Here is a 19807-nt window from a genome sequence, read left to right as displayed (position 1 = left end):
GTCACGCAGAAGTAAAGAAGCAAAGAAGTACGTCGCAGTAGAAAAGATTCCTATTCCGTCTAAATTTAATCCGAGATGATGTTCTCCGCCTTTCACACCGCCCTCTGGACCGCTCACGTGCCCCACATAGTGTCCGGCGCCAAGCTGGGCGGCCGTGGCTTTAAGGCCGGCAGGAAGCTGACGGGCACCGCATCTGCTTTACTTTAGTAACTGGCGACTCCCGATTCCCCGTCCCTCCTCGCCTCTTCAGCGTCCTTGCTTCTGGGCTCGTCTACAACCTTCAACATGAGCGTTATACTTTGCACTGGTATGCAGTTCTCTCAGCGCTAACCAGTCTCTAACATCTAGTGTCTGTCCTGGGAAGAATTGACTGACCAATGTTCTATATCGTGATTTACAGCGGGCTACGACCACACCATTCGGTATGTCAGACTGTGTTACTTGCGCCCCGAAAGTTGACGTCGCTAACTTGGCCCAGTTTCTGGGAGGCCTTGTCGGGGATTTGCTCGCGCACTATACAGCATCCCGATTCCCAAGTTAATCGCTTATGCATCACCCCCGACAAACGGTACTTGGCAGCCGCCGGCCACAATAATGTCAAGCTGTATGACATCAAATCTACCAATCCCAATCCGGTCATGACCTTCGACGGCCATACAAACAACATCACCGGCGTCGCGTTTCACTGCGAGGGAAAGTGGATGGTCACCAGTTCGGAAGATGGTACGGTTAAAGTCTGGGATACCCGTACAGGTAGCCTGCAGCGCAATTACGCGCATAAAGCTCCAGTCAACGACGTTGTAATCCACCCCAACCAGGGCGAGCTCATTAGTGGGGATCGCGCTGGTATTGTCCGGGTTTGGGACCTGGGTGAAAGCGTCTGCACTCACCAGCTGATTCCTGAGGACGACGTTGCTGTTCATAGTGTTAGTGTCGCAAGTGATGGATCCCTGCTCTGCGCTGGAAATAAAAAGGTGAAAAAGACAATTACTCGCCGCTTGTCTTCATCACTGACTTTGAGCGACCGGCCTATAGGGTAATGTCTACATCTGGCGCATGATCCAAGACGCTGAGATAACGCGCATCGTTCCGATATGTACCTTCCAGGCGCACAAGGACTACCTCACTCGCGTTCTTCTCTCCCCTGATGTCAAGCATCTCGCAACGTGCTCCGCAGACCACACGGCCAAAGTATGGAACCTTGACCTTGATTATCCGCCGGCCAAGATTGCCGCCGCCAATGCCGCCAAGGCCAAGGCCAGAGCCATCTCTTCACCCGAATCGAATGACAGCCCTTCTTCCCCGGAATCTACGCAACACGTGAATCACGCATCCCCCAACGGCACTGACTTTGAAGCCAACCCATTCAGTCTCTTCCAAGCAGCGACACCTATAAACAACGAACCCCAGCAGACCTTCCCTGTACAACCGGACGGACCCCCCATGGACTCCGCGACAGGATCACTTTTCCTAGAGACCACGCTTGCAAATCACCAACGGTGGGTCTGGGATTGCGCTTTCTCCGCTGACTCTGCGTATCTCGTCACAGTATCCAGCGACCACTACGCCCGCCTATGGGAGCTGGCTTCGGGTCAGATCATCCGTCAATACAGTGGTCATCACCGCGGGGCGGTATGCGTAGCGCTGAACGACTATTCCGAGCCGCGTTGAGAGTTGTGTCTTACATTATGAGGCTGCCTAGAGGCAGATGTATGCGTCTTTCAACCTTCTTCTTTTTCAGTTGTCTTGTATGGTTCAGGGCTAATGGTCAGCATGGTGCTTGGTTTGGGGTTGTGGCACGAAGGCGAATCGCCTACTGCATTGGAGTTCAGGTTTTGCTTGATTCCCTGTGTTGTGTTATTGGATGTTAGCAAGTAATCCTGGTTCGATATCCGTATATGCATGAGTTTATTGTATGACCGATTTCATGGTTGTAATTGTTTTTAGTCATCCATCACCATTCTCTACATACATAAAGCTTTCGGCGACTGTCGAGGCAGTTCACTGGTATATGACCCATTCCTAAACCGTTCAAGTTCGGGATGAGCATCATTTCCAGTACCGATATAGATATACCGTCTTGGGATCTGAGCTATCTCCTCTAATGACTTTTTCTCCAGAACATCCACCAAGGTGTTTGCCTTGAATACCATACCACCACCTGAATTTTTTGCATAGTATATTACTTCACGACCAAAGGAATCATGGTATCTAACCCGGAAGGCTAGACGGAGAGCCGGATCGTCATGATCTTCAGAGCCTGAAATTGCATATAAATTTGTATGCGTTTCTCCCAAAGGACAGAGCTCTATTTTTATGAAGATTTTGTTATCCCTGATATCCATATCATGCGGGAATATAATCTCACAATAGTAGATATAGATGTGGCGCCTGACCTGTTCTTTCAGCTGATAGCTATATTCAGTATTTCGGATGTCTGTGCTTTGCCACATAATATTTTTCACACTCTGCCGCTTTTTATCACTGAACTCAGTGACAGCAGACTGTACTGCAGTGCCATCGACAGGGTCAAGAAATCCTTCACTTATAACCTTAGCTGTAAGGCTTTGAAGGATACTTGTGGAAGCTTCGTAGTCCCCATTCTCTGTCTCAGCTGGACTTTGCCTTCCTGCTGCATCCGCCTGAGACTCTTGACCCTGTAGCTGCGAAAAGCATTTCAATGCTGTGATAGACTCTGGATCAGCGGATGGCACATCATCTCCTCCTTTGTCAGTGTTGATAGAGTGCCTTGTCTCGTCTCGAGATCGTGATGACTCAGCATGCAGTTGAGACAATTGGCCCTCATAATTTGTTTCGCGCTCGCACAGACGCTTGTGAACGAAGTCTCCCATTTCCTGATATTGTTCCACGTTGAAAGGCTCGTGAACTCTCACTCTTTCAGTGACTCTTCGACTAGGATGCGAACTTTCTTTGGGTTTGTCCCCATCACTTTTTGGTCTTCTTGGAAGAAAATTCAAAGACCATTAAAAGACCACGAGTAAGTGAGCCACCAATTCTCTCAATTTCTCTTATGTCTTCAAGTTTGGCCATGTTTTTTCTGGCTAGCCAGAGCTGGACACCCTCATCCACAGTATCAGCAGTTAGAGCTTCTCCGCCGAGTCTTTCCTTCCTTGCGTGTCGCAAGATATAGCCGACAATACTGCTGTTCTCACAGAAGAACGGCCTGATATCATGTTTTAGCGATGGGATGAAGTTCACTGCAAATCTAAGAGCCTCGCTTATCTTGATACTATGAATTGCGCTAACAGACCAGATCTCTGCGGGTAGAGGAGGGCAGCAGATAAAAAGACGATTCCGGACAGTATCGCGATAGAGTGGATAGTTAAATCCACGTAAAGAAAGGGTATGTCGCGAAGGCGCCACAATAGCTCGTATAAGCTTTTCAGATTGAGGACCGCATAGGAAAACAATCTTAGCTAGGCTGGTTGCAAGAACAGTTTCATGGAATTTTCTGGTAATAGGTTCTGTCAGGATATCATGACCGAGATGCCTAAGACCTATACTTGCAAAATTTTTAAAGTCACAGGTCCAGATGAGGATATTTTTTGCAGTGAATCCGCATCCATCCAGTGACCATGGAATATCAAGTGTCTGCTGGTTACTGTCATCATCACTACTAATCCTCATGGGCATATCACTTGCCCCAGAAACAGCAGCATAGTCAAGGATCGCAGCGACCTCCGAGGTTAAACTACCACAAAACGGTATATGAGCCAAATCTTCACTGGTCTCAAGTTTTTCTTGTTCTAGCTGAAGCGAATCTTTGACCATCTTGAAGATGCCTTCATCATTGTCTAGGGCAAGTTGCAATGCCTTGTCAAAATCGATGTGGAATATGGCCCGATTGCTTCCCTTCATATCTCTCTGTTTTGCAGTAGCTGACTTCTGTCGTGAGTTGAAAACTGCCCAGTGCTGTATTTGTGGGTCCGGTGCCTTGCTGGGACCAATATTTGCCTTAGTCCGAAGTTCCTTAGTCAAGGCTGCATTACCCTGTACAAGTGGTGACATTATATTAAGGCCCCATCCCAAGCCAGAGGTTGAAGATTCGCCATTAGCCCAGTGTTCTGAGCTCAGTCGATTTAACATCCCATGGTGGGTCCGGAAAGCTTTGCAGAAAAGGGCTTCAAGTAGATTACTGCAGGCTTGATACCACACATCATTCACAGTGTCCTTAGGGAAACCCCAAAGCTTGATAAACCTGGCATATCGGTGACCATTCCCTATCCACAAGCTGAAGTAGAAGAGGCTTGATGTTGATCCTTTCATAATTTGTTGAGCATGCTGACATACAATTCGTCTCCATGTTGAGGAGCATTGGCCTACATATAGCCTCCACCATGCTGTATTTCGATCGTCATACACAATGCTCGCATACCCTGAGGGCATGTTCCAGGGCTCGTTGTTGTTGAGTTGCTGGGAGAAGATTGTGTCTAGCGTGTCTTTTGTCACTTCGTTGCCTTGCAGCTGGATAATGCATGGGTTTACGAGCTGGATGAGATACTTGGTCACCGCGTCCACGCCACCATGTTCATCAATAACATTGGAGTAGTTGCAATGCGGTGAAGAAGATCCAGGAAGTAATCCCTGCATTATGTCACTTATCATTTCACTGCATAATTCCTCAAGGTAGGGAAAGATGAACCCTCCTTGCAGTGATAGCTTCTAAGGCTGGTTAATACTAATAATAATAAAGCCTAGTAATCATTTACTTACATCCCTTATAACCTCATCAATGTTAGACCATCTCTTGTCAAGATGTTGAGGTGACTGAACAGAAATGTTCAGGTTTACTGAAGTGTGATGGCCGGACGTCCTCTGTCTCTTATGCAAGATTGACTGCAATGTCGAGCTGCTCTGTCTCTTGGAAGTGACGGAGAATATTCTATCTTGCGTGAATACGTCAGGACTTAGGCTCGAGCCCATGCCTAAAGCTTCCCGACGGGGTCAGCAGATCTGTATGGGTGGCAAGTGCTTTTTTACTTTCTTCGTGGCAGCGTACAATGGGTTTTCTTTGGGCAGACATGCTGATGGTGCCCTTTCGTTTTGCAACTTCGGCACGTAACTCTCGTGCAGTTGATTATGTTGTGGTCCTTCTTGCAATAAACGCAAGTCTTATTTGTGGGGCAGTACTTGCTGATGTGGGCCAAGGACTTGCAGTAACGGCAAGCTTTCTCTGGATTATATGACATGACCTTGAATCAGTCAGTTGTGAGCTCCACTGTATGTGGACACAGAGCGATTTGCGTGTTGTTTCCTGGTGTTTGCCTATGTGATTTCAGTAATGAGAGTCAAGATGTTAAGATCGTGGGAATGTACTAACAAGTTGGGCTCACCAATCTTTGCTAGGGAGACAAACAAGTAGGCTCAAGAAGGCACGCCACTAGTTTGGGTGGTTTGAGATGAGATGCCCGGTGAAACTTGAACACTCTAGGAACCTTAGAAGCGTCACTAGGAGTGAGTTACAAACGTCTCGGGAGTGCGGCGATTAACAGCAATATTCAAAGTAAAATCTACGTGATACTTGGGACCGCCACCCAAAGGGCCACTCAAACGGCCATCTAAACAAGGTATCTTTAAGTCAAACGGCTTTCCAAACAGGTGGAATTAATAGACCTTAATTAATCAAACTTCTTCATGAATTTTTTCCTGCATTTTAACCGTAGATTCAGACGTCTGCAAGATTATCAATAAGGCCGGTTTAGAAAGCTGTTCAAGAATTTATTCAGATGACTGCTTGGGAAATTTGTTTAGGTGATCATTTACATAGCAGTTTGTATGACTGCTTGGAGAGCTGTTTGAATTATCACAACTACTTGGATAGCTGTTTGGATAATTTCACGTCTCCATTAGACTATGGGGGTAATTTCATTTTTTTCCCCCATTTTTGATGCGCTCCATGTATGATTGGTATAGAGAAGTAAATGATGATATGATTCCAACTTTCTTCCTCTCTTTCCTTCTCCCCCCCCAATTTCCTTGGTACATTATTTCCGAATGACCTCCAAGGAAAATTCCACTTTGCTTTACTCCGACACATCCTATATTGCATTATTATAATGGCACACAGATCTACACAAGCTACCCCGCTCAGCTAGAGCCCGCCTATCGTGGTGAGAGTTTTTCTTCTTTGTCTTACTTTACTGTATATATATATTCATATATATGGTGAGCTGCATCTCCACGCCAGTGCAGGAAGCAGTTCTGATAAGTTACTGACGTGTATGGATTGAAACTATATTATGGCGATTGGCAGCACCATTTCAATTTCTATCGGCCGAATTACAAGACATAACAATACTTATGGTGTCGCTGAGCATGATATATTACCTCAATGAAAGATATCTGGAAGGATCACTTGTTTTACAAATTTCTTTTGTGTCTTTTATATACATGGAGGCTTTTCTCACACGCCTTTTTGTTATCGGATCTCTGGCATTGATTGCAGTTAGTGCGAGCTAGAGTATCGTAAAATTAAACAGATCATTCACCAAGGAGGCCCTTGTGGCGCAATCGGTAGCGCGTAAGACTTCTACCAGTAGGTCATCTTAAGGTTGTGGGTTCGACCCCCACCAGGGGCTTTATCTATTTTTTTCAGGCAGATACAGATTCCTTCACCATCAGGGCATTGAAATCTCGCGCAGAGCGGCCCGGAAACGGGTGATTTTGGTGGGAAACTTGATGTTTTGGAGCTCTTCTATCTGAACTCTACGTATTGTCAAACAGACTCTATGGATAATACAACCTGTTTAAAAAGAAGATATCTGAAAGCTGATCAACTTTCTCAAAACTACACTCTAATTTTCTACCATTTCGAGCTCAATGAGGGTTAGTATGTATGAGGGTAAAGTGGTTATAAGGGATTTATTTTCATTAGGGATTTATAGTGATTTTTTATCAGGTAAAATTATTCATTGGTTGAACTTAATTCTGATCAAAGTTAAACTTCATAATAACGTACGTAACTCCCGTCCGCATCGGCCACCCGCCCGCGCCGGCCACTCAGTACACCGCCCAACGCGTTTCTACATGCAACCACTCTTTCTATCAAAGGATGTGAATTAGCAATGAGTAGTACAGTAATTCTAGGGCGGTGTGCTAGGGGTGGCCGGTGCGGCCGGGAGTTACGTTATCTATCTACTTGAGTAGTACTACTATGTACTAGTACAGTACTATTGAAATTCCGGGATCAGCCAATCAACTGTGGGCAGTAGCTGCAATAAATGTAAGTTTGGGATTATGGCGACTAAGTACTCTGTGTAAGTATTGGCTTATGGACCCTCGCATAATTGGAGGTGTGCAACTTTGATTGAATGTAGTCTTTTACAAGGTAATGAATAACGGGGTTGCGCCTAATCCGGAGATGAATGTATTTTTTCCTATAATACTATATACTGTTTTCATATGATTTCTTTATTCCTCGGATGTACCTTACGTGGGTTGACGATGCTCTATTTACTGTAGCAGGTAATGCTAAGAATATGTAGAAGCATATAATTGGTATCGAACTCTATGCGAATCTGACCAGGGCCCATTTCATAAGAATCGAGTACTAAGTTAGTAAGGAGTACAGTAAATAGAACGGCGCTGATAGCAAAATAATGCAATAGAAACTAAGCAGGGGCAGATATATTCTTCCTATTTGTACTTCTTTCTGTCCGTAGACTGCTGGTAGGCTTTCCGGCAACTTGTAGTACTATATACGCAATATCAATTAGAACGACAAAGTCCACCCATCCCGTAGGAATAACTTGACACCAGCTGGCTACTTACTACACACAATCCAATGAGCAGGAAACCTAGAAACAGAAAGCCACCCACCAAATCGCATCAAATATCTCCCTTCATTTCATACAACAAACCAGCCACATAGAAAAAAAAAAGGAACAAAATAACCAAAAGACTTCAAAAAACTCCCCTTCAATTCATTACTCTATATGGAAAGAAATTCCCCAACCCATCCATCTCCAGCAAGAAACATTGAAAATCGATAACCCTCCTAACCCAGCGCAAACCACGTCACGCTAACAACAACGTCCAGACCCCGTTCCTCAGCGCCAGGATACTTGAACGTCCACATACCATCGCGATTCACATCCCAGAAAGCTCCGGACGCAGAGTGCATCCCGCGCTTGCCGGTGTTGCTGGTCGCGCCGTCAGCGGCGGCGGACTTGTCGATGAGGCCTTGTTGCACGATGGTGCTGTTCACGGTGAAGCGGTAGGGAGGGGCGGTCGAGGGAGTAGAGGGGGCGGTGGCAGTGATGAGAGCTTTCAGGATGGTGTTCTGTTGGATCGGAGTGAGTGGTTAGATTGATGTTGGAGGGGGTAGTTGTGGGGGTGGGGGAAGTAGGTACAATGATTTGAGAGTTCCAGTCGCCGACTTTGGTGTGTTCGTATTCGGTCACATCTTTGAGGGCGGTGTCGCAGGCCTATATCGGGGGTAGATTGGTGGTTAGTATTGACATAGGGAGAGACATGTAGTGGGGTTGTCGGTGGAAGTGGGAGGCCATGAATGTGAAGGTATGGGTGAACGCACCTCGGTGGCGATCTTGGTCAATTCGGGGATCGGAACGGGCTATGCGAGTCGAATAGTAAGTATATTGTAACGAGTTGTCCGTCTGGATAGGGACGCGAGAGGGGTCGGATGACGTTCGGATTGCGGGCTATCCAGGTACGAGCATTGCACGGGGAGGGTGGTGACACACCGAAGAGGGGGTAGCAGCGTCGACGGCCATTGTGAATGAAAGAGTTGGGTTTGGTGTAAGAGATGTTTTGCGTGAGACTTGAAGGCTAGCTGTCAGTGGAATTCGCGCGGGTCTGGTTGTAGATAGGGGATGTTCGTCGGGGAAGTGTTGATAACCATGGGATGCTGGAGATGCGATTGTGCGGGTAAGGACAGACAATGCGGCTCCGGGGCCGGCGAATCAAGCAACACGGGCTGATGGAATTGACAGATAAGATGGCCACTCACTCAATGCAAGATGCTATGCTATGCTGGTATGCGCGGAAGTGTCAAGGCGAGTGCGACAGCAGCGAAAGAACAGCTAGCGGGCTGGTGCTGAAGAATGAATGTTTGGGGGCTCGCCGTCGACTGGCATCATGGCTGTCGCTTTGCGCTTCTTGATTGGCCAGGACGAATACAAGGCTAGGCTGGGAGGGGTTAGTGTCCGGTCCAAGACCGGACTAGCTGATTACTTGGTTAGGATTAGCTCATCAGCTGCCATCTACCTACAATAGCAAGGCTATATATACAATTGAATTGAACTCCAGCCTTCTGCGTCCTACATTAGAGATACATGGCATGGTTAGTACATATTCACCCTGCAGATACTCTTTCTCTAAAAGGCCACTGTTTTAAGCCTACATCCGGCTATTTACTGATACACTATCATAGGTGCTGCAGAGTCGCTTCTGCTTCCTGGATTATGAAAACCATCATTCTTTTCGTGACTGATTCCAGCTTCATTTGCACATTCTATAAAGTATAGAAGAATATTCATCAAGAATCTGCATATAATCCATTCAATACTTTCTTAACTCAGTCCCCCAAGCGATTATACCATTGCAAGTTACGCAGGTCCTTCAGGAAAATTTTGGCATCTTCATGGCTATCCAGACGCTGTCGCAACAACTCTCTCCATTCAGCATCTTTACCAGTAGAATCACGGGCAATTCCAAGATACTCATACCATATGGGATAATAAGCTGCAAACTCCCAATCAATGATCCCAACGAGCTGCCCGTATTTGACCATAATATTGGAGATATTAAGGTCGCCATGCGTGAGGACATAAGGGCCGCATTCAGGGAAACGCTTCATCAATTCATCCTTTTTATTCGAAAATGCTGAAGACGATAGTTCACGGCTGATGGCATCCCGAAACTCAGAGTCAGATTGGAAAGGTCCCTGGAGCTTACCATCATCAAATACCATATCTAATGGACAGGCTCCTCCATCAATGCCTTGTATACTCGGCGAAGTGATAGACTGCAGTTGCTTGCACACGTCGGCCACCTGGTCTGCGATAGTGGCCTTTTGGTCCTTGGACAATCGCGGCCAGGCATTCTCGAGTGTCTCACCGTCCAGTTGTGTTTGCATCGAGAAGTGGTTCCCATTTTGATCAACCCAGTTACGGTCAGCTTTTGGTGCTGGGATATGGGGATGAGCTTCGAGTAGATGCAGCGCTTGACGTTCGTTTTCCAGAGATTCTTCGAACTTGGGGTGTGCTTTCAAAATCAAATCGGTGCCGATTGCCCATACGCCTCCTGCTCGCGAGCCGCGGATAAATTGGATGGGGTTATAATGCCGGCGCATCGATTGCTCCTCCAAACTGCATCCGCACTCGTCATAGCCGGTGTATGTATCGGACATGGTGTGGGTTGGTTGGGATTTCTCAGGAGTAAAAGATGAGTGGAGAGTCCTAGTTCAGTGTCAGACAAATTGGCTACGGAGACGACCAGTCCCTATTTATGTGACATGGCCCATCAAGCCATGGAGGGGTTTCGGACCGTCCATTTGTTTCCTGGCATTAAGCAAGCATTGCCCTGGAATGGAAGCGGAAGTTGCCTATGGATAGCTGTATCCTGGCTTTGGAGTGTGGCACGTACATTGGATGCCAGGGATTGTATATACACTATGCTGTGGTTAGCGTTATTGAGCAACGTAATCTCTCACCCAATGAACATAATAAACTTACTACAGTATCTGTTTAGATTAAATTTGTGTGCTCGGCTGGTACACTGAAACTATGTTTGTTTTCTCGGATGGAATTGTATAAACTCCATGTCGTTCTGAAAGGCTTCTTTATGTCCTGAATTTCCTTTGTTCAACTAAACCATTGACCAACAATGTTTGGTATTCTGTGGAGGATGTGGCCATGAAAGCTGCCCACAATGCTTGGAACGAACCGAGAATTAAGTTCAACTTTCATCTCTGCTATACATACATATCGAGATGAGCATATTCACTTTCTATATGGCCCCGTTATATGGTTCTGTGAATCACCGTTGAGCGGAGCACCTTTCGACACTCTATATTACTTTAGATTATAGGATGCAGTTAGTTGCCTGAATATCTACATTATCGTGAAGGCAACTAGTAGTACTTTCACCACAGCAAACCTTGGCTGAACAACGCCAATAGGATGCATGTCTTATTTCACCAGGTTCTTTGTTTCGATGCCTATCTGGCAGTCTATATAGATATGGAGGTAGAAGGTCAATCCCTTGAGTATTCAATCGAACCTTGCAACTCAGCAAAGATACAGCAACCATAACTAAAGCCCTACCGAGCACACACACGAATCCACACACTGTTCTATCCAATCTACACCCCTCAAACAGCCCAATAGCAACCTACAGTCTTCAACATGTCACCAATACTAAGTAAAGAACAAGTCATCCGCAGTAAGGAATATCTCAAACATCGAGACAAGATGTATTCAATCGAGAAAGACGAATTCTTTCCGCTTCTCGAGCAACGATTCGATATGTGCAACAAGGTCTGCGACAGGTCCGAGATTGAAGGCCTTTTAGAGCCTTATCGAGATGCATATCGACCAAATACCACTCCGCAAAAGATCTCGGAGATAATTCAGCTGATTGAACTATCCATCAAATTGTCCCTTTTAGAGCGGCTTCCGGTGGGTTCAAGGGATTATTATAGGGAGTTCAGCCTTGAGAGGCTGTGTGAGGATGTTACACGTCTTCATGGGGTCGTTGAGTTCTAGGTGGTGGTATGATGGGCTTTGAGAATACTTTGAGTGATACCCTTGGATTACGATATTTGCGGTATAATTAATCGATGCTACACATATTTAATACTATACACTAGAAAGTGGTAGAATTGTTATATAATTGGTTTTAAATACTGTTATCCTAACTAGAAAAAGCTTGTTTCACATATCAACGCATCTCTCTAGCTATTATAAATGTAGTCAACCACTCAACCCTAAGTCTACTCCGGGCCCTGTCCCTTAACCTTCACATACCCTCTCTTCACCTCCTCCAGCTTAGCCATCCCAGCCAGCCAACGCTGAAGAAGGGGGTAGGAATCCAAATACAGACCCCCAAAAGTATACTGCCTAACCTAGGGCTCCGCATGATAATCCACGGCGGTAATCTTTTCGGGCAGAATACTCTCTCCGTTCGACTTCTTCAACTGCCCCTCCAACACCCTGAAGCAGCGATAGACCTGCGCTGAATATCTATCCAGCGCATCCTGGTTCTTCACCTCATGGTAGTTCCTTGATATGACGTTAGCATAGAATGATTTTGGTTGTTAATTTTTCTACTATTTCGGTAGGCAGAAATACCTGAACCAATTAACCTGGCCCAACATCGGCGCCAAATTAGTGAGTAGGAAATACTCCCATTTCTCCAAGTCGACAATATCCTGCTCTTCCTTCCCGGCAGGACCTAGCTTCCCTTCGCGGTCATACACTCGGCGGATATAGTTCATGCATGCGCCGGATTCCCAGGCCACGACGCCCGTGTTCGGGTCTTGAAGGGAGGGAAGTCGACCATTCTCGTTGATCTTCAAGTATGCCTCGCCTTTGACGCCCTTTTTGGGGTCGTCGCCAAACTCCCACTGTTGGACGTCGTAGGGAACTTTAAGGGCTTCGAGAGCGATTGCGATCTTGATGGGGTTGGGGCCCGTGGCGTGGGCGTGGAGGAGTAGAGGTTTGGTCATTGTGGATAGAGACCTTTTGAGAAATGTTTGCATGTTGATGAATTTTGGATAGAGGGTATGTGCATTTTATAATTAAAATATTGTTCGAACGATGCTTTGGTTTATAAATCAAGGTTGATTGATCTAATACTATGGCAGGGCTTAATAATGCCCTTTAGGTTCTCCACTGTCTTGTTGCTGAAAACGTTGATGGAGCCGCGACTTTAAATCCCGCGGAGTTACAATTGGAGACATTATGATGGAGCCATGATTGGAGCCGGTGGAAGCAGTGATAAGTATCATCGGATCGTAATTTTTTCAAGTCAGGCCCCTGGTACTCTCAATGGCATCAGTCGGAGTAACTATATAACAATAATATTGTCGTTATTAGGCAGGAGAAAGTCATTGTCTAGATGGACATAACGCCAAAAATGGGTGCTTTACTGAATGTAATATGCATAACTTAAGCACTGGTTCCCAGTATATATCTCTAATCACAGTAGCAGCTCTATAATATTGCTCTTTTGTCCTGTTGGAATCAAGATTGTCAGAAGTCATGGAGTCCATGATCTTGTACGGATGGATACGAATTCTGACGTTCAACAAGACCCTACTCACACCCACACCCCTAGATATTTTCTCTAACCCAAACGCGCATTTTTCGATGCATAACTTAGGTAGCTGATAATATGTCCGGCAGGAAAGGTAGGTGTATAAGGCTGAACGCAGCATGAATATCTACTCCAACCATTCAAGCTGTAACCTTCTCCAACTAACGGACATTATCAACAGCCTACTCCAACTCGACCTTCCTACTCCAATTACGTCGACTCTTGCTTGAAATACTTCATTCACATCGAACCTCTATTAATTCAAGGTGAATGCAATTTTACAATATATATATATTCTACAGCATCGCTCACCGTAAATGGTCATCACCCCAGTACATGTATACTTGTACACGTAGCCCATCTAGGAGAAACCAAACTTGCACCCTCCGTCTTTCACACATTCTAGTTAATTGGAGCATGAATCAACTAGTAAGTAATATGAATATAACATACTACTTTATGCAAGTCAATTAAGCAACCACTGCAATATATGGTGCTGCCACTGAATCTTCAAAAGATACGTAACCATGACCTACAAACATGCTGGTTGAGCTAGCCCTAGTGAAATCTGAGTAAATTGCACAGATAATGCTTTAATTCGAATAGCTAAGCAGAGTATTCACATATCATCTTTCGCAGTGTCTTGAAAACTCCCATGCACTGTTTAAAGACCTCTGAAAGATCTCATGCATTCACCTTCAGGTTAATGGGCACCAGCAAAGTCAACAGCGCCATCAGCACCCGCAACTACCTGCGCCTCAGAAACCCACGTATGCTCGAATACGCGCAGAAAAAATCAGGTCTCCCACTTATACAGCATACAACCCTTCCGTTCTTACGACAGAAATAGCCAACAGGAACCAAATCACATCAGCAACAGTTTTTGACTGCTGCACACTCCACCGCACTAGATGCTGACAACCCACTGCATCAGGCTGAACAAGTCGAGAGAATGCTGCAGGAAAAGACTCCCGCTGCACGGTAGATCCGTCATCTCTCTTGTTTGCGTCCTAGGACTTCCGCTCCCCCCTTAACAGCAGGCTATCATACACTCATACTAGTAGTAAAGTAGACCCCAGACCAATCGGCACCGGCGGGGCCAACCGGGCAATCACAACAACAGACTGCGGCACGTGCGCGCTACCCGGCGGTGAAGCACGGCAGAAACAGCCGCGGCGCGTTACACTAAACCCGAAGCAGGCAAAGTGTCGGGCGTCAAGCGGGGAAAGCGAGCAGCTCGTCTCGATCCAGTGCTGTTTTTTTACTGTCCAGTACCAATCATGGCTATTACATCAATCCCCCCGGAGCTTAAATCTTTCTTTCTTCTTGTCTCCCTCCCTTAGAGAACTAACTCACTAACTAATCTAACGTTAGTTTGGCGTCTTATCACCACCACTGCAATTAGTTACCCCGTGCAGAATTCTCTTCTCTTTCTGCCTCTCTCTCTCTCTTTTCTTTTTCTTCCCTTCCCTCCCTCTCTCTCTCTCAGTTCTACCTATCTCCTACTCACTTATCTTTCTCTCCCAGACAAGAAAAGAAACAAGTCACACGACCTGCTGCAGCTCCCCAACTAGCTTAGCTCTTATCCCCTCTCCTCTTCTTCCTCCTCCTCCTTCTCCCTTGCTACTATCCTCTCACAACCACACCACACCACCTCACAATAAAATGTCCTCCCAACCACTCCTCCAAACCGCCCCAGGTAATTAATCCCCCCCTCCCCCAATCCCCCACCCCCTTCAATCCCCATCCTCAATCCCTCCCACCCCAAATCCTAACACCGAACAGGCAAAAGAATCGCCCTCCCCACGCGCGTCGAACCCAAAGTCTTCTTCGCCAACGAGCGCACCTTCCTCTCATGGCTGAACTTCACCGTCATCCTGGGCGGTCTAGCCGTCGGTCTGCTGAACTTCGGTGACCGCATCGGCCGCATCTCCGCCGGTCTGTTCACCGTCATCGCCATGGCCGCGATGATCTATGCGCTGGTGACCTTCCACTGGCGCGCGCAGAGTATTCGCAAACGAGGCCAGAGTGGAATTGATGATCGCTTCGGGCCGACGATCCTCGCTATGGCGCTTTTGGCGGCCGTCGTGGTGAATTTTGTGTTAAGGATGGTGGAGTGATTTTTCTATTCTATTGGTTTTTGTCTGTGTGTGTCGAGGGTGAGGGTATAGGGATTGGGTGTGGTATGATGGGGGAAGGTGGTGAGGCATTGATCGGTGCTGGTCGCTGGTTTATATGTATTTTGGAGGGTGGTGGGATTGAGTGGTATTGGGTATAACTGTGTCAATGGATGAGTTGTTGGGGAGGACCTTGAAGGAAGATGATATGTTTTGTTTCATGCTGTTTGTTAGTAGTATTGAGCATTCTTTTTCCTACGAGTCTAGACTTTGTTTTAACTAGTTTGTTTGTCAAATGTCATCAATAGTACCCACTCATGAGCACATTCATCTCTTCATACCTATATACATCACATTCAATCAATCATACAACTAAACAACTGCAGCAGCTCAACTAAAATACCCCTCGTCAATAAACGTCTCATAACACCAATAATCCTTCTGCTCCCCCTGTCCATCCACACTCATATTCCCCGTAAACTTGGCCGTCCAATACGCACTCCCCTGGGAATAACTCTGCCAAATATCCAACCCCGCCAACACATTCCTCTTCCTCAGCGCAAACGTATTATTATACGTCGCCTGAATCGCCCACTCGCCCACAAACACAGGGAACTTGCCCGTGCCGGACTTCTCTCGCGCATCCGCAAGAATATACTCGGGGAGATTCTCCGACGAGGACTCCATATGCTCGTAGTAATAGTGGTGTGTGTCGAAGACGAGGTTCGTACTTGCGGGGAACTCTCCCTCCCAGTATTGCGGGTACTTGAAGCTGCCCTGGAACATGACGGGGATGTTGGGGTTCACCGAGGCGACTTTTTGGATGACGGCGCGGATGTATTTGAGCACCCAGGCGGCGCCGTGGTCCGTCAGGGCGAGGGGCGTGCCAAAGACGACCATGTTGGTGTTGTTGTCGGCGGGTTCGCTGATGGGCTCGAGGGTGTAGGATTGTGGGGATCCCGAGGTTTGGATGAAGTTGATCACTTGGTCGATTACTTGCAACGAGTAGTTGAAGTTGGTCTCGTTGTAGAACCAGTACCAGTGGCCGGTGGCTTCGCCGATGGTTAGGCCGTTCACGCCCCCGGGGAGGGAGTGTGTGTCGATCACGATGTGCATGTTGTAGGTGTCGATGGCGTAGTCGGCGATTTCTCTGAGGTAGGCCGTTTGGTTACCGGAGTAGAGTTGTGAGCTGGGGAGGTCGATCCATGCGGCGTAGGTTGTGGGGATGCGCAGCACTGTGATACCGGCGGACGCGAGCTTGTCGATGTCGGCCTTGGTGATCCAGGTCGCGTAGCGATGCTCGAGGACAGGGCCGCATTGGGCGCCGAGGTGTTCGCAGAGACCCCATTCGTCGGAGGCGCCGCCGGAGTATTTGTCCCAGAAGTAACTGTCTATTGTGGACTCTTGCACGAGCCAGCCGCCGAGATTGACGCCGTTGCCTTTAAAGGTGCGCCAGTCGAAGTAAGAAGAGTTTGGGGGGCTGGCGAGGGGGGCTGCGAGGGCGGACTGCGCGCAGCCCAGCGCAGCGAGGAACCCTAGTAGATTGTACATTGGGCGCAAGTCTCAGAGGAGATGGATGGTGTGGACCGGTGGTATAGCTTCATTTGTCGGCATAGTTCCAGCACTTCTTATATCTCGTCCATGCTTGTGCTGCCGGCACATGGCCTCTGTCCCGGACCGAGACATCTGGATAACCCGACGAGCCATTCTTTAGCTAGCTCTGAGTTGAAGGATGCTTAGCACTGAGCCAAAGGTTATTCGACAACGAGGGAAGCCAAGGTCCCAAGTCGGGCCATCCGAGGAGCTCAATATGGCCAAGGTCGTCCGTCATTTGACCTAAAGACCGAATACAGCAATAACAGCGAGCGCCGGTTAAATGAGCCATGAAGATTGTCTTCACTAGCTATAAACAGTAGACACCGGCGCGCAAAAATTCCCGCATGACGAATTAATTTGAGCGTAGTGCGGGGTGTGGGGAAATAGGCTTAGGGAATCTTTTCTGCAGTCGGCACCTGAGAAACATCCGAATAACGGCCCCCTCCCGCTCAGATGAGGATCAACACGTTCAAAATCATCCCCTTTGGAGGATGACTCGGAAATTCCATGCCTCGGGATAATGAGGTCCGATGAGACGTGAGATTCTCGGGTGTCCCGACGGCAGAGGCACCTGAGGCCAAGAGATTACCGTGGTTATAAACCGAGAGCACCCAACGCCTCGAGACTCTAAGCCGTCAGCATGAATCTCATCGAAAGCAGATGGAAGCATACTGTCAGCACACTGCCAGAATATTTCTTAGGACAGTCGACCGCTTGAGTGCTTGAAAAGCAGGGTTGAAAATCGGCTTTCTCAGTCGGTCATTGCGATGCTAGTCAACGGCAACCCAGCAATGAGGATGAAGCGACAGGCCATGTTGGATGCGAGAGTGTAGGAAGCTGTCGGCCTCAGGCATTAAAATCTGTGATATTGACGGTGGCACATTGTGATAAATCCCCTATTGTGGGAGCGACTTCGTATTGAGTGCCCCTCCTCTGGCAGGAATCCCTTAGGGGGCGTCTGGGGGTGGAGCACCAACGAGCAAGCGTGCCATGAAGCAGTGCTGGCGTGAACTCAATCGCAAGCTATGCTGTGGCTGGTGGAGATGATAGGCAGACAAGGACGCGAGTGGATGATGTAACGAGCCTTGCTCAACCGCCGATCCCGGGTCTGATCTGCTGGTGGAAAAGGAGGAAAGATTGACGGTGCGAGAGCGAGTGAGAGCTAGATAGTGGGAAGGGAACAATGCCCATGTGTAGTGAACCTAAAATCGGGTGGTTGAGGAACAGATCCATGGAACTACAAGTTGTCATGAGCGAATTGGCATCGGTGGGCAGTGCAGAGTAGTGGTGGTGGTAGCCTAAATGTCTGACTGGGAGTGTCACAGGGTTTTAAATGGATGTCTTTCATGGCAAACATAGCCAGCAGATTGGGGAAGAGAGAAAGCGAGAATCCGTGTTATAACTAGGGCAGTTGGGGAGTACAATAGTGTGTGTTTAATCTACCTGAAAGTGTCTAAACTTTCAGACGGAGGGTACATGACCGGGTAGATGCAGCAATGTAACGAGACGGGGGGTTTCATACCAGTACGGGTATGGGTAGGAATTGGAAAGAATAGAAACCCGCCCGCTGTATGTATGGGTGTATGGGTGTATGTATGGTACTTTGTGGGCGGCAAAAGACCCCTGCTAGAGCGGATGTTAGCGCGGCCAATACCCCGGGCATCTATGGCCCAGTCCAGGCCCGGCATCACATCATGGGCTCCACTCGTTCAGGCAGTGATTCGACGTGTCATCCTCCTCCATCAATAATAGCAGCAGCTGTAGTACTGTATGTATGTATGTACTACTCTAGTACTGCATCTCGCTTTTGGATGGTCCTTTTGTCGCCCGGTTTTCCTCCCCTGTCACAAGTAGTCACTCACACTCACATATTGTAATCATGATGAGAGAATAACTAACTAATCCCCATCTCTCTTTCTCTTCTTTTCCCCCCCAAGTTGAACTGACTGACTAACTAAACCACCACCACCACCACCACCACCACCCTCTTCTGCCTCCCTCCCTTGAATACTTCCTCCACTCCCGTATCCCGGGTTCTTCCTTCTTCTCCCAATTTCTTTTCCCTACTTACCCTTTCCACTCAACCAAAATCCTTCATCTTCCCAATTAACCTTTTTTCGCCTCTCAAACCGGTTTGGTCCCTGGTCGGACTTCCGTAAGTATTGAAATTCCCCTCCCATCGGGTTCCTAATTATCTCCCAATAGTCGCCTTTTTTCTTAACGGGATTTTCCCTCCAGGTTGACCTGAACAACACCACCAACAACATCATCAACATCAACATAATTATTCAAGATTATGATTATTATTCTGGCTACTATTACCACAACCGTTTTCTAACCCGACAACGTCCGCCTTCCTTCGTCTCCCTTGGTACTCCTCTCTCTCTCTCCCCCTCCCACCCATTCTTTCTTCCTCTTTCCTCTCTTTCTCCCAACAGTACTCTCCCACTCTCTCTACAACGCAATCCTCTCGATCCCTCCCTCCCTTGGGTTTGACTACCTACTTTTACTAGCTTCGGGTGCTATCTATTCATTCCACTTGAACTACTATCCACACCCACACTAGAATAACTAGTATCTACCACTGGTTATTATTAATAGATTACGCCACCGCCCAACCTACTTACCATTACCATCCCGTGGGAACTGGGAAGGGTTGCCCTCTACTTCTACCACCATCAATCACTACTACTACTTTGCCTAGCCGTGGATCCGCTTCAGCTGGCTTCCCCTTCCCGGCGTGCATGTGACCTGCCTGGGAAGGAGGTTCCTCTTTAGGTTTTGCTTGATAGTTT

General features: G+C 47.4%; 8 protein-coding genes and 1 non-coding gene across 9 annotated transcripts; 4 read left to right on the top strand and 5 right to left on the bottom strand.

Annotated features, from left to right (window-relative positions):
- The first annotated feature begins 153 nt into the window (after window positions 1-153).
- BO87DRAFT_377868 (WD40 repeat domain-containing protein) lies at window positions 154-1922 on the top strand. The gene is made up of 4 exons (XM_025623663.1): window positions 154-307; window positions 401-422; window positions 479-974; window positions 1036-1922. Exons 1-4 carry the CDS (start codon window positions 286-288, stop codon window positions 1669-1671), a joined length of 1176 nt encoding a protein of 391 aa, XP_025478271.1. The 5' UTR covers window positions 154-285; the 3' UTR covers window positions 1672-1922.
- Window positions 1923-2598: 676 nt separating this feature from the next.
- BO87DRAFT_377867 (uncharacterized protein) lies at window positions 2599-4444 on the bottom strand. The gene has a single exon (XM_025623662.1). The coding sequence runs from the start codon at window positions 4405-4407 to the stop codon at window positions 2947-2949; it is 1461 nt and encodes a 486-aa protein (XP_025478270.1). The 5' UTR covers window positions 4408-4444; the 3' UTR covers window positions 2599-2946.
- Window positions 4445-6516: 2072 nt separating this feature from the next.
- Window positions 6517-6599, top strand: BO87DRAFT_t168. The gene has a single exon. It is a non-coding gene; the product is annotated as a tRNA-Arg (tRNA).
- Window positions 6600-7748: 1149 nt separating this feature from the next.
- On the bottom strand, window positions 7749-9071 carry BO87DRAFT_377865 (dynein light chain Tctex-type family protein). The gene is made up of 5 exons (XM_025623661.1): window positions 8990-9071; window positions 8724-8800; window positions 8555-8593; window positions 8373-8447; window positions 7749-8302 (listed from the first exon to the last, which is right to left on the bottom strand). The coding sequence occupies exons 2-5, from the start codon at window positions 8751-8753 to the stop codon at window positions 8018-8020; spliced, it is 429 nt and encodes a 142-aa protein (XP_025478269.1). The 5' UTR covers window positions 8754-8800; window positions 8990-9071; the 3' UTR covers window positions 7749-8017.
- Window positions 9072-9556: 485 nt separating this feature from the next.
- Window positions 9557-10578, bottom strand: BO87DRAFT_460274 (aminoglycoside phosphotransferase family protein; the record flags this gene model as incomplete). Its single annotated transcript, XM_025629003.1, has 1 exon — window positions 9557-10578. The coding sequence occupies exon 1, from the start codon at window positions 10388-10390 to the stop codon at window positions 9557-9559; it is 834 nt and encodes a 277-aa protein (XP_025478268.1). The 5' UTR covers window positions 10391-10578.
- An 809-nt stretch (window positions 10579-11387) lies between these two features.
- Window positions 11388-11747, top strand: BO87DRAFT_311714 (uncharacterized protein; the record flags this gene model as incomplete). The annotated part of the gene is made up of 1 exon (XM_025619558.1): window positions 11388-11747. One exon carries the CDS (start codon window positions 11388-11390, stop codon window positions 11745-11747), a length of 360 nt encoding a protein of 119 aa, XP_025478267.1.
- Window positions 11748-11974: 227 nt separating this feature from the next.
- On the bottom strand, window positions 11975-12728 carry BO87DRAFT_439632 (glutathione S-transferase family protein; the record flags this gene model as incomplete). Its single annotated transcript, XM_025627933.1, has 3 exons — window positions 12333-12728; window positions 12131-12263; window positions 11975-12097 (listed from the first exon to the last, which is right to left on the bottom strand). The coding sequence occupies exons 1-3, from the start codon at window positions 12707-12709 to the stop codon at window positions 11975-11977; spliced, it is 633 nt and encodes a 210-aa protein (XP_025478266.1). The 5' UTR covers window positions 12710-12728.
- A 1861-nt stretch (window positions 12729-14589) lies between these two features.
- Window positions 14590-15745, top strand: BO87DRAFT_361961 (putative vacuolar transporter chaperon Vtc1). Its single transcript, XM_025621609.1, has 2 exons — window positions 14590-14998; window positions 15085-15745. Exons 1-2 carry the CDS (start codon window positions 14965-14967, stop codon window positions 15417-15419), a joined length of 369 nt encoding a protein of 122 aa, XP_025478265.1. The 5' UTR covers window positions 14590-14964; the 3' UTR covers window positions 15420-15745.
- BO87DRAFT_98308 (glucan 1,3-beta-glucosidase precursor) lies at window positions 15511-17048 on the bottom strand. The gene has a single exon (XM_025629712.1). It carries the CDS (start codon window positions 16965-16967, stop codon window positions 15807-15809), a length of 1161 nt encoding a protein of 386 aa, XP_025478264.1. The 5' UTR covers window positions 16968-17048; the 3' UTR covers window positions 15511-15806.
- Between the last annotated feature and the right edge of the window lie 2759 nt (window positions 17049-19807).

Source organism: Aspergillus neoniger (genome assembly GCF_003184625.1).
Source record: "Aspergillus neoniger CBS 115656 unplaced genomic scaffold BO87scaffold_22, whole genome shotgun sequence".
In the NCBI taxonomy this organism is placed as follows: Eukaryota; Fungi; Ascomycota; class Eurotiomycetes; order Eurotiales; family Aspergillaceae; genus Aspergillus; species Aspergillus neoniger.
The sequence above is the reverse complement of the archived record's forward strand: the minus strand, read 5'-3'. Positions and strand labels throughout refer to the sequence as shown.

Coding starts and splice junctions, on each gene's coding strand:
- BO87DRAFT_361961 (XM_025621609.1), top strand. CDS start 14,965: ATGTCCTCCCAACCACTCCTCCAAACCGCCCCAG. Junction 14,999..15,084: donor ACTCCTCCAAACCGCCCCAG/GTAATTAATCCC, acceptor AACACCGAACAG/GCAAAAGAATCGCCCTCCCC.
- BO87DRAFT_377868 (XM_025623663.1), top strand. CDS start 286: ATGAGCGTTATACTTTGCACTG. Junction 308..400: donor GAGCGTTATACTTTGCACTG/GTATGCAGTTCT, acceptor CGTGATTTACAG/CGGGCTACGACCACACCATT. Junction 975..1,035: donor TCTGCGCTGGAAATAAAAAG/GTGAAAAAGACA, acceptor ACCGGCCTATAG/GGTAATGTCTACATCTGGCG.
- BO87DRAFT_377865 (XM_025623661.1), bottom strand. CDS start 8,753: ATGGCCGTCGACGCTGCTACCCCCTCTTCG. Junction 8,594..8,723: donor ACGCTGCTACCCCCTCTTCG/GTGTGTCACCAC, acceptor CGACTCGCATAG/CCCGTTCCGATCCCCGAATT. Junction 8,448..8,554: donor TGACCAAGATCGCCACCGAG/GTGCGTTCACCC, acceptor CCCCCGATATAG/GCCTGCGACACCGCCCTCAA.
- BO87DRAFT_98308 (XM_025629712.1), bottom strand. CDS start 16,967: ATGTACAATCTACTAGGGTTCCTCGCTGCGCTGGGCTGCGCGCAGTCC.
- BO87DRAFT_377867 (XM_025623662.1), bottom strand. CDS start 4,407: ATGCCCTCAGGGTATGCGAGCATTGTGTATGACGATCGAAATACAGCA.